The sequence below is a fragment of the Crocuta crocuta genome, unplaced genomic scaffold, assembly GCF_008692635.1.
Source record: "Crocuta crocuta isolate KB4526 unplaced genomic scaffold, BGI_CrCroc_1.0 scaffold62, whole genome shotgun sequence".
Lineage (NCBI taxonomy): Eukaryota > Metazoa > Chordata > Mammalia > Carnivora > Hyaenidae > Crocuta > Crocuta crocuta.
In genome coordinates this window covers 985,035-997,767 of record NW_027529173.1, presented here as the reverse complement: position 1 = coordinate 997,767, position 12,733 = coordinate 985,035, and the positions used below count along the sequence as shown (strand labels likewise).

The window sequence follows — 12,733 nt, the reverse complement described above, 5'->3', positions numbered from 1 at the left end:
TACGATAAAAATTCAACAAAGTGAGAATATGGGGAACATACCTCAACATGATAAAGGCCATATATTAGGAGCCCACGACAAACATCATACCCAGTGGTGAAAACCTGAAATAGTTTCCTCTAAGATCTAGAACTAAGACAAGGATGCCCACTCTTACCACTTATATTCATTATAGTAGTGGTAGTGTCTGTCAGAATAATTAGATAAGAAACAAAAGCACCCAAATCAGAAAAGTAGAAATGTCTCTATTTGTAGATGGCATGATCTTACATATAGAAAACACTAAGGACTCAACCAAAAAAAAAGCTTTTAGAACTAGTAAGTCAGTAATGTTGCATGATACAAAATCAGTACAAAAAAAATCTATTACATTTCAATATACTAATAACAAACTTTCAGAAAGTAAAACAATCTCACATGACATTTAAAAAAATAGTAAGGAACAAATTTAAGGAGATGAAAAATCTCTGGACTGAAAGATGTAAGATGATAATGAAAAAAAATTGAAGACAGGGGCTCATGGGTGGCTCAGTCGGTTAAGTGTCTGACTTCGCTCAAGTCATGATCTCATGGTTCATGGGTTCGAGCCCCTGCGTTGGGCTCTGTGCTGACAGCTAGCTCAGAGCTTGTCGCCTGCCTTCAGATTCTGTGTCTCCCTCTCTCTCTAACCATCCCCTGCTCATGCTGTCTCTATCTTTCTCTCAAAAATAAATAAAACATTAAAAATTTTTTAAAACAGAATTTTTTAAAACAGAAATTGTTTTTTAAAGCAGAAATTTTGTAGAAGACAGAAACTGAAATATATTCTGTGCTTGTGGATTAGAAGAATTAATATTATTATAGTGTATTACCCAAAATGATTTACAAATTCAGTGCTATTCTACCACAATTCCAGCGGTATTTTTTACAGAAATAGAAATTAAAATCCTTTAATTTGTATAGAACCAAAAATGATCCCAAATAGTGAAAGCAGTCTTGAAAAAGATAAAAGCTAGAGGCATCGTACTTGTGATTTTATACCATATTATAGAGCTCTAGTAATCAAAACAGTATGGTATTGGCATAAAACAAAAAACAGACACATAAATCTGTGAAGAGAGCACAGAAATAAGCCCATGCTTATGTGGTTAATTAATTTTTAACAAAGAAGCTACAACTATACAATGGGAAAAGGATAGTCTCTTTCCTCAATGTTGGAAAAACTGGACGGCCACGTGCAAAAAATGAAATTGGACCCCTAAGTTAAACCATAACAAAAATCAACAGAAATGGATTCAAGACTTACATGTAAGACCCGAATCTCTAACTCCTAGTAGAAAACATAGGGTGTAAGCTCCTTTGCAGGAAGTGTTGGTGGTGATTTTTTGGATGTGACATTAAACATAAAGGCAACAAAATAAATGAACAAGTGGGACTATATCAAACTAAAAAGCTTCTGTTCAGCAGAAGAAACCATCAGCCAAAGAAAGGCACCCTAATGAATGGGAGAAGGCATTTGCCAATCATGCATTCCACAGGGATTAATATCCAAAATATACACAGAATTCATAAAACTCAATAGCAAAAAAACAATAACCCAATTAAAAAATGGGCAAAGGACCTGAATTCACATTTTTTTAAAGAAGATGTACAAATGACCAGCAGATACTTAAAAAAGGGTACTCGCTATCACTCATTATCAGGGAGATGCAAATCAAAATGACAAGGTATCATCTCACACCTTTGCTTTTTTTTGTTTTTTAAGTTTTTATTTAAATTCCAGTTACCATACAGTGTAATATTAGTTTCAAATATATGTTAGAGTGATTCAGCACCTCCATACATTACCCAGTGCTCATCACTCCTTAATCCCCATCACCTATTTAACCCATCTCTACACCAACCCCACCCCTGCTTCTGGTAACCATCAGTTTATTCTCTATGGGTAAGAATCTGTTTCAGGGCACCTGGATGGCTCATTTGGTTAAGGATCTGACTCTTGATTTGGGCTCAGTCACAGTCTTGCCGTTCATGGGATCGAGCCCTGTATCAGGCTCTGCACTGTCAGTGCAGAGACTGCTTGAGATTCTCTCTTTCTCTCTCTCTCTGCTCCTCCCCTGCTCATATTCTTTTTCCTTCTCTTTCAAAATAAATAAAAACTTAAAAATAAAAAAAGAATCTGTTTCTTCCCTTGCCTCTTCCCTGCCCCCCGCCTTTGCTCATTTGTTTTGTTTCTTAAATTCCACATATGAGTGAAACTCTGTGGTTTTGACTTTCTCTGACTTAAGTTTCACCTAGCGTAATACTCTCTGGTTACATCCATATTGTTGCAAATGGCAAGATTTCATTCGTTTTCATGGTTGAGTAATATTCCATTGCATGCAAACACACACACACACACACACACACACACACACACAATTTCTTCTAACCATTCATGAGTTGAAGGACATTGGGCTGCTTCCATAATTTGGCTATTGTATATAATGCTGCTGTAAACATCAGGGTGCATGTTATTATTTAAATTACTAATTTTGGATTCTTTGGATAAATACCTAGTGCAATTGCCAGATTACAGAGTAGTTATTTTTTAACTTTGAGGAACCTCCATACTGTTTTCCAGAGTGGCGCTACCAGTTGGCATTCCCACCAACAGTGAAAGGCATTCCTCTTTTTCCACATCCTCACCAACATCTGTTGTTTTTTATGTTGTTGACTTTAGTTATTCTGCTATGTGTGAAGTGATAAATCATTGTAGTTTTAATTTGTATTTCCATGATGATAAGTGAGGTTGAGCATCTCTTCATGTGTATTTTGACTTCTGGATGTTTCTTTGGAAAAATGTCCATTCATGTCCTTTGCCTGTTTTTTAATTGGATTATTTGTGTTTTGGGTGCTGAGTTGTATCAATTCTTTATATATTTTCGGTACTTTTTATGGGATATATCATTTGCAAGTATCTTTTCCCATTTCATAGGTTGCCTTGTAGTTTGTCGATTGCTTCCTTCACTTTGCAGAAGCTTTTTATCTTGATGAAGTCTCAATCATTTATTTTTGCTTTTGTTTCCTTGCCTTGGGAGACATATCGAGAAAAAAGTTGCTATGGCCAGCGTCAAAGAGTTTATTGCCTGTGTTCCCTAGGTTTTTATGGTTACAGGTCTCACGTTTAGGCTTTTCATCCATTTTGAATTTATATTTGTGTGTGGTGCAAGAAAGTGATTCAGTTCCTTTCTTTTGCATGTGGCTATCAGTTTTCCCAAAACCATTTGTTGAAGAGACAGTTTTCCATTGGATAATCTTTACTGTTTTATTGAAGATTAATTGACTACATAGTTGTGGGTTCGTTTCTAGGCTTTTTTATTCTGTTGATCTGTGCATCTGTTTATGTACCAGTACCATATTGTTTTCATCATTACAGCTTTGTAGTATAACTTGAAGTCCAGAATTGTGATGCCTTCAGCTTTTCTTTTCTTTCTCAAGATTGCTTTGGCTATTCAGGGTCTTCTGTGTTACTTTCAAATATTAGAGTTGTTAATTCTAGCTCAGTGAAAATGCTTTTGGTATTTTTCACCTCACACCTCTTAGAATGGCTGTCTTCAAAAAGATAAGAAGTAACAAATGCTGGTGAGGATATGGATAAAAGAGAACCCTTGTAAGCTGTTGGCAGGAACATAAACTGGTTCTGTTAACTTAGTATATGCAATATTAGAACCGTTATTTAATTTGTAACAAGGCTCTTGTATATAATGAATATATGATCAGTCGGCTTATGCATTGTTAAACATTTTAAATATTAGGATTTATCTGGTCGTGAGTTTTTCAAGAGCCACAGTATATAAAACAAACTTAGTAAAGATAGCTGTTAATAAGATATTATATGGCTTCCTATATGCTGGAGATTTTGGTGATGTGAATTTTTGAAATGCTGTACAAAAAAAGTCCTATCATTTGAAAAATGAATGCATTAGTTGCTTGATCTCCGAGTGTTAGAGACGTAGTTGGGAGAGTTGCAAGCTTTGTTTTCTATCAAGTCCATGCCATTTCTAGAGAAGACGAAACCAGGACTGTCCTCCTCAGGCCTAGCCCAGCTGGTGCCCTCACGTCCACAGGAACTGAGGAGAGGAGGGAGTGGATGAAAGAAGTACTCCCTGTACACCTTCCTCATGCTAGACCTTCACACAAGGCATCTCATCTGAGAGCCATGTCACACTCAGAGATGCCCAGAGGGACAGTCAGACCCACCTGACTCCAGAAGTCCTTCCTACTCCCCCCTCCCTGAGCTGTGGACACGATCACAGCCCATCTCAGGCACCGGTGCCAGGTCGAATCCCTGTGTCACTACAGAGAATATGGAAACATAGCCACGTACAAATTAACCCTTAAATCATTGAATACTTAAATAGAGCTTTAGATTTAAACCGGAAACTTAAAATTGTCTCATCAGGAGCATGTATAAACTGAATTTTTTACTCCTCTAACAATGTGAAGAATGCAAGTGGATATATTTTAAATGAAAACAAAGTAAACATTCAATATTGTTTTTAAGTAAATTACACAGTTTTATTGAATCTGATGATTACAGAACGGAAGGAGGCAGAAGATGAAGATATTGGTATTTTATCATGGTGATTTGGTTTGGATATTTATTTTTTATGACTATAATGTTTCTTGTGTAATAGGAAAGAATAAATTTCTCACTATTGATGATAATTACCATAAATGTTTAAAAGGAGAGGGACCACTTTTGAGGAAAGTACTGAGCAGTGTTGCTGTATATTTGTTGGGGCAGCCACTCAGGACAGGTTTATCCCTTGATTAGCAAGCAGGTTAACGTTGCCTTCCACTCTGTAGTGCTTTAGGACAGTTGGATGTCATGCTTGGCTGCGCTCCTTGCTTTCATTGTCTAGGATTGCAGTGTAATTCTTGGCTCACTCATCACTCTCCTCTTTCTGCCCTGCCCCCATGTCTCCACAGATCATTCTGTGTTTCTCTCCTGTTGGTCACACACTGAGAGGGAGAGCTCGGAAGTTCCCAGCCATAGTTAACTGCACGGCTATTGACTGGTTTCATGCGTGGCCACAGGAGGCTCTGGTCTCAGTCAGCAGGAGGTTCATTGAGGAAACCAAGGGAATTGAGGTAATGCCATGTCATCTCTGAATCTCTCGGTCTCTCTCTCTCTCTCTCTCTCTCACACTCACTCACTCACTCACTCATTGACTCATTCTGACCAAAAGTCCTCAGTAAATAAGTAATTTCCAAAATGCACATCCTACAGAAAAAGTTAAGCCTTCTGTTTAAGATGGTAAAATCATCTTTCTTGTTTGCATTCTATGGAATATGGTGATTGACCTCTTGGTACCAGGTTGAGATGTCTGTGCACAAAGGTGTGCTCATAGCACACAACTGTGTTCTTACTTAGACTGACTCACCAGGAAAGCCAGGGTCATTAGTTTCTTGAATCATGATATGTTTGCTGAATATGAATCCTTTAAGTCCACAAATAAACACCTCAAGAGAAAAGTAGCCACTCATAATCATGGAATGCTTGATCTTAACAAAGTAAGGTAATTAATTGTGATTTTTCTCTTACATTATTGATGGGTGAAAAAATCATCCCCATGAAATCTGCAGTGATGAAGTAAAATAATGTATCTGCTTCTTTTGCCTTATAGGTTTATGTTTTATAAATTACATTTGTCATTTGACCATAATGAAATTTGTACATCTTGTTATTACATTTTTAAATGGTTGCATGAAACTAAAAACCAAACAAAAAGCACTTCAAGTATACTTCCCATTTCAGAGGGAAAAAGGCATGTAAATATGAAGGTATCATTTAGACTTCCTGGAAATGAAGTTTTATTGATACATAGTGCCTTTCTGATGAGATAGTTTGGAAGGGTGGTAATCGTGAATATTGCCCAAGGAGGCTTGTCTTCAGATTCCACTGAGCGGTAAGGCTAAAATATCTCAGCCAAAAATAGAATCGGGGCTATGTAAGAGATGTTGTCTGTTTCCATCTGAAACTTGCTTGGAAACAGACACAGCCCACTGTGGCCTCCCTTATTCCCAAGAGCTTGCCACTTTTCCAAAGAATCCATTCACATTTTGTTGAACATTATATATTTGGTGGCTGGATGGTTAGAAATCTGGACATACTTACATATTTAATTATTTGTATGCAGCTAGCGTTGTTGCTTATTTCTTATTTTTATAGATAGCTTTATTGTAGTACAGTTTATTGCCTTTTCTAAAATGTCCGTTATTCTACTTAAGTGCTGGAGTGTCAAGGAAGAACTGTCAGCATCAAAAACATGCATACGATAGGGGCACCTGGGTGGCTCAGGCAGATAACCAGCTACCTTCGGCCCAGGCCAAGTTCTCGCAGTTCATGGATTCAAGCCCCAGATCAGGCTCTCTGCTTTCAGTGCATGGTCTGCTTCAGATACACTGTCTCCATTTCTGTTTGCCCCTGTTCCACTCACTGTCTCAAAAATAAACTTAAAATTTGAAAACGTGTATATGATAGAGCCTTTGTGAGATTCAAATACTTCCTCTCTCCTTTTTTCACACTTAAAACATTTCTGTAAATAGAAAAAATGATCTCTTCTGTTTCACTCTTTTTTCCACATCCAGAATGATTTTTCTTTGACCTGTCTCTACACTTACCCTTAACGTTGAATGCACTCACCTGGACCTTTGAAACAACAACAGCAACTGTCTTTCTGGGTAAAGAGTGAATAATAATGTATAGTTGGTTTTTTTTTTTTTTTAAGTTTATTTATTTTGAAAGAGGGTGACCAAGCAGGTGAGGAGCAAAGAGAGGGATAGAGAGAATCCCAGGCAGGCTCCATACTGTTAGTGCCGAGCCCGATGCAAGGTCAGACCCAGGAACTGTGAGATCATGACCTGAGCCTAAACCAAGAGTCAGATGCTTAACAGACTGAGCCACCCAGGCAGGCTTCTATAGTTGGATTTTTTTAAAGTGATTTTCACTTTTGTCCATTGGTCAGAAGGCACTGCATAGCACTAAGAACATTTGGGGAAATATATGTAAGTTTGTTCTCAGGCACAGCAAGTGGAATGGTAGACACTCCCTAGAGTGGTTAATTTCTGTCTGAAACACTGCTTTCACCATTTACAGTGTTTTCTTAAAGAGCCAAAAGAACCCCATTTAATGGAGACAAAGACTAGCATTAGATAAAGTCTGCCAGAAATATTTGGTATTTTGAAATCTGAAAAACCAGTAAACATGACAAACAATAGTGACAGTTACTAACCACAAAATTTTCAAGCTCTTGCTAGGTTCACTGTATTAGTAGAATTACATAGGGCATTGTTTGGTCTCCTAATAATTGTAAGAAGAGTTCAAAAATACCAATTTATTGGAGAATCAGCGTGTATCTTTTAGTAGCAAAATTCTTTTATACAGTTCATGTTATCACACTGGTTTGCTAAAAAGAAAAAAACCAGTGTACTTCGTTTCTTAATCTTAACTTCCCAAATGGGAGGAACCCAAAGCTAGTAGCACGGTTTTACTTGGTGTTTGGCACAGTGCTTTTTTTAAGTTCCTTGCCTTGGCTCTCATGATGCAGGCTTTCTCCTGCAAGGTTAGGCGCCACTTCAGAAACAGTTACCGCTGAAGGAGCTTTGATACGCCAGTGACCATTGACATCTGCTGGATGAGGCGGGACTTGCATCATGTTAAGTGCAGAGGGCTCCCGGCAGGTGCCGAGCACTGTCTCGTGGTATCATGACGCCTCCTATAGGATGCTGATTGTCAAGTAGGAATTTTAAAAGCACTTAACCATTTCTGTTTATGACTAAAAACAGATCAGCCAGAGGGTTTCATTTCAGCTGAGTGTGCCTATTTAATTTTCCCACCTTCCCAATTTGTTGCTTACGAGCAGTAATTATAATTCAGAGTGCAACGTGTCTATCTTCTTCTAAAAATGTGTGGTGCCTTTTCTGCAGAGGTCAAAAACAGCTTTTAAATTTTTTGAATGGGCACTAATTTGATCATTTTCTTCATTTTAATTTTGATCATTATGACTGAAAGGTATCAGCATAATTTAGGCGCTTCTTAATTATTGACTTTATTTCCTGAGTATAAGATAGTTATCCACAGTAACCCCTCTAGCCAGAGATAAAGGATTCATTAAAGGCAAGTGGGTTTTTTGTGTGTCGACATAGACTTTTCAGTCTGCACACACTTAGCACCCAGGGGTATCGGCTGTCTGCATGTAAGTAAAGGTTTGTGTTACTTTCCTGCTACCTGGTATTGAGCTGAACCACAGCTGTCAGATGACTAAAATAGTTTGGCCCTTAAGGATCACTGGGTATTTATCTGAAGGCTTTATGTGAACGTACACTCCTCACTCCTCAGGTTTGGAAGTACAGATGGGGAAGGAAACGGTGTGAGGAGGCAGAGAAGGAAGATGTGCTGGGTAACCCTGCGAACGGGGTCGCACATGCTGTGAGGAGGTAGTTGGGAGAGGTCCTTACCAAAAAGTACATGGGTCACAGTTAGGAACAGTCATGAAAAAAGGCAGGGGAAACGGTTGTTAAAAGATGAGTACTATTGTTGGTTTTTGAGTCAAAGTGAATAATAGACATACTTGAGAGCTGGGCCTGATGAAGGTAGGAGTTACTGACTGGAAATGGAAAGATGAGCACCCTCACTGAGGAGGAGTGAGATTTGCATTGGGAGGGGTCTCCATTCTCAGAAAGATCTGAGCAAGATGGAGGAGCCCATCCTTTCTGGGCATATTGGCCAACTGGCAAGTTAAAATTCTCCTTCCTTTTGATGGGATACAGCTGAATTATTCCATAAGGTCAGTACCATCAGCTTTTTCAGGGAATGACTTCATTCCACCCGCCTCTACCTCTTCAATCCAGAACTTGTCACAGTGTCTGGTAACAGAGGAATGGCATATTTTACTACCATTTGCCAATCTAGTCGTGGAAAATGTGCCCTCAAAGAGGAAAGTTACTTTGCTGCTATACGTAAAAACTGGTTTCTTCATTGATTCTTGGGTTCCTTCTGAAAATGGTAGGGGACAGCATGAAGAGTGGCAAACAACATTTTGTCAGTGACAGGTATGTTAGCGGTGTTTTTCTTACTGACTTTCAGCACAGTTTTTTTCTTTGAAATATAAATGAGGGTGGTTCACTACAAATTTTAAAAGTTGAAAGTGCTATAGAAATTCATTGCATTGGGGGAAAATCTCCTCCTCTCAAGGAGTACTAAAGCCATTTGAAAAGATCAAGACAGAAGCAGATGCAGTCAAAATTATCCGGAATCTGCCTAAATCTCTAACTGGCTTAAGCCTCTATTCAGACAAATGAGAAAAGGCCCACATGATTGTTGACATCCTTCCCGTTCTCCAGCCTGCTTCTCCTTTGTGCATGTGCACTAATACACTATTCATCATGCATTTCTTTCTCTGTGCATGTTAATTGATTTAAGAACAGCTTTGCAAAAACCGGTAGAATGCCACTTTCCAGAGATTTTACAGTTAGGTAAACTTTAGGAATACCCTCTACCGCAAAACTGGGGTCTACTTATTATACCTATCCGAGGATATGGTCATGCTGTTAAGCATCGCTCCCTCCAAACTATAGTTCTCTGGCTTTCCTGTAGTGCTAGCTTTCCCAGAACCAGCTCCGTCATCTGCCATGTCTGTTTCTGGGAGGCATAGCTGGGCTCCGGTTTACCTTCTCACCCTCATAGTCCTTAGTTGTTTATCTCTTTTCATGTTGTGTCAGGGGACTGTTGACACTACCTTTTCAGTGATGGGAAACTCCCTGAAGATTTGGCTTGTGCTGGACCCGTGTTACCTTTGGCCTTGGAAATTAGTCCCTAAAATTAGAGACAAAAATTTAAAAACAGGACCAGAGAGACAGCAGGCAATGTATTTTGCAGACAAAGTAAAACAAAACAAAACAAAACAAAACAAGACAAAAAAACAAAAAAAAAAAAAACAAAGAACAAGACACTAGTATGTGATTTAGGAAACTTGGGTGCTGCGTTTAACACTTGGGGCTGCTCTGTCTAGTGGATTAATCTTAATAGAACTAACACTGGTGCCCTGTTACCATCACCAGTGACAGACATACCCACTACCACTACTCACCAGCCTTCGAAGGAGGGACCCCTGGCTTCCCCATTGCCCAGGTGAGGGGCTGGAGGCCATCGCCCAGCATCACTCAGCAGGTTAGGGCGCCCTCAGCACTGTGACACCAGAACCCCATATTTTTAAATCCTGCTCTGCCCTATTGCAGAAACGTTAGACTATTCTGAAAAAGGAATACAAGGAAAGGAGGAACAGAAACAGACTAAAAAGGAGCGCCATAAGTCTAAACTTTGATTTTGAGAGCCGGGGGCAGTACAGGGAGCGCAATCATTTGTCACTGTACGGACCTGCAAATCCAACCCACATCATAGGATTCAAAACAGGCCGCCCTGGCTGCCTCCAGAATCTTTTTTCCTCAGAGGAAATCAGCACTATGAGGAACTCAGGAGAGGCGTTTAAATGCAGTACTGCTCATTTTATATACGATTAAATTTATTTAATAAACCAGTTTTACAGCCCCAGTATCTAATTAGTCTCTATTATTAACTGTCCCCAAAGGAGCTAAAAAGTACAAATAATAGATTTCAAAACCCAGCAGTTTTGAATCATTAAAATATAACTGATGTTAAATATGTACATTTTTAGTACATCATTTATGCCTCAATAAAGCTGTAAAAAAATTAACCTAGAAATAATTTCCGAGGAAAACTTTCAAGGTGGACAGGAGGTATAATGATATCACATGTTAAAAAGATTTCAAGGTTAACTTAAAAAATAATTCCCTCCTTTTCATTTCCATTCTTTTTTGTCCCTCCTCCTTTTCCTTGAAGACGATGCTCTCGAAAGTTTGAATTTAAAAGTACAGACCAGTGTAGTCTTGGGACCAGATGGTCTTGGGAAGGTGTAAAATTCTTAGAATATTTGATTTGGAGTTGACTTCCAGTATTGATTTCCATTTTACTTTTGCTTCCCGTCATTTTCACCAACGGGGACCTACAGGGCATTTGCTCTAAGAGTCGGGTGGTGCCGATACTCGGTTTGGCAACGGCTGTTCCCACTTGAGAACGTTCGCCCCAAGTAGCATATTTATCTCTGCCTTCACACTAAGCCAGCTGAGAAACTAAAAATCAACCCTCTGCCTAAATGTGAGGAAAAAGCAGTTTCATGTGTATATTTGATGGTGCGTTGGATGCAGCGTTGTTTTCCAGGGCTTCTTAACAGAGAAACCTTGGTTTTAACAAACCATTTGCTGCTGGCAGTCTGCTTATTTGTATTTTTGCTTTCCTGTGATGGGCTGCTAAATGACTAGAGAATGGGATCAACTGGTTTTCATTAGGAGCCAAATGTAGCAGGAGTGATATTCCTCACTTGTGTCTCTAACAACGAAAAATACAGCATCGCATTGCCTTCTCTGCAGCCGCATCGGCAGCCATACCCTCCCTACACCCCCCCCCAAAAAAAAGAAAACTGGAGATAAATGAATGGCAGAATAAATAATTTATGCTAATGAAATTACTGCAATTAGTAGTTCTACAATGACCCTTTTAAAAGCCACAGCTGTTAATGTCAGGAAGTGCTGTCACTACTGACCTTATCATAAGAGAAAGTGACAAATTGAGAATGCAGGGAAGACCAGTCATCAAAGAGGTCTGTTCTGGAACGATTAGAGTTTTCTGAAAAACAGTGTGAATTACAACCAGCTGCTCCCGGGCTCTGCAAGTCTCCCATGCTGTGCCATTTTGTTAAGCCCGATAACAATAGTTATTTTGCCCCATTGAGACAAGTTGTCTCGGGCCACTTCCAGCTCTACCGGAAACCACTTCTTCCATCGCAGATTTACAAATGAAAGTGTCCTCAGAGGGAGCTTTTCAGGGCAGCCTAGGAGCTTCCTCATAAGGATCATGGCTGGGCAGCGGCCAGGTCCTCCTCACTGCAAGGCGCACCCCACGTGAGGAGGTCGGACTTGGCCGGGGAAGGATTTACATTGTAGAAGGACGTGTGCTCATGTAGTTCATTCAAACAAGATAGGACAGGAATGAATTCCTCTCCATGTTTATGTTGCAGTGAAGCGCTTTAAAAAAAAAAAAATCCCTCAGAGGATCTTATTTATACGGAGTTCTATAACTTCCCTGCAAGTTTAGATTCTGGGCCTGCTAATTTCGTAATGTGCACATAGCTCAGATTTAGAGGGTGAAGAATATTCAGGGTTTGCATCATTCTGTATTTGACTCTGGTTTTAAAAAGCAGAACGTTATACCGGTTAGCAGTGACATGGATGTACGTATTGGAAACCCACTCACGGATTTGCCATGATGCTGAGAAGCTGTTAGACGCTGCCCAGGAGCAGTTGCTGTTCAGCACCAGGAACCGGCCTGTCTCCTCGCACACCCGGGTTGTAATATTAATGGCACAGGTTTGAAACGTTTAACTGCATCACCAGCCACTTGTGTGCAATTTTCCCAAAGATGTCTGAGCATTATTGACAACACTTTGGTAAATTACGTGTGACTTTCCTAAGAGTTGGTGTAGCTCATTTAATTCATATTAATTGATTTTTAAGCTTCCCTTGATTAATTGAACCTGGTTCATCTTGTACAGAATGCAATAAATAATCATTAAAATGAGGGAGATGTGACTCCACAAATTAAAAAGTTAACTACTTCAGAAGTCATAGAGGA

The 12,733-nt window shown here is 39.3% G+C and overlaps 1 protein-coding gene across 1 annotated transcript in view; it reads left to right on the top strand.

Moving 5' to 3' along the window:
• DNAH11 (dynein axonemal heavy chain 11) overlaps positions 1-12,733 on the top strand; it is a 330,986-nt gene that overhangs the window by 191,262 nt on the left and 126,991 nt on the right. Inside the window, exon 53 of the mRNA XM_077757651.1 lies at positions 4,954-5,115. Coding sequence (XP_077613777.1) covers positions 4,954-5,115 — 162 coding nt within the window. The remainder of the gene's footprint in view (positions 1-4,953; positions 5,116-12,733) is intronic.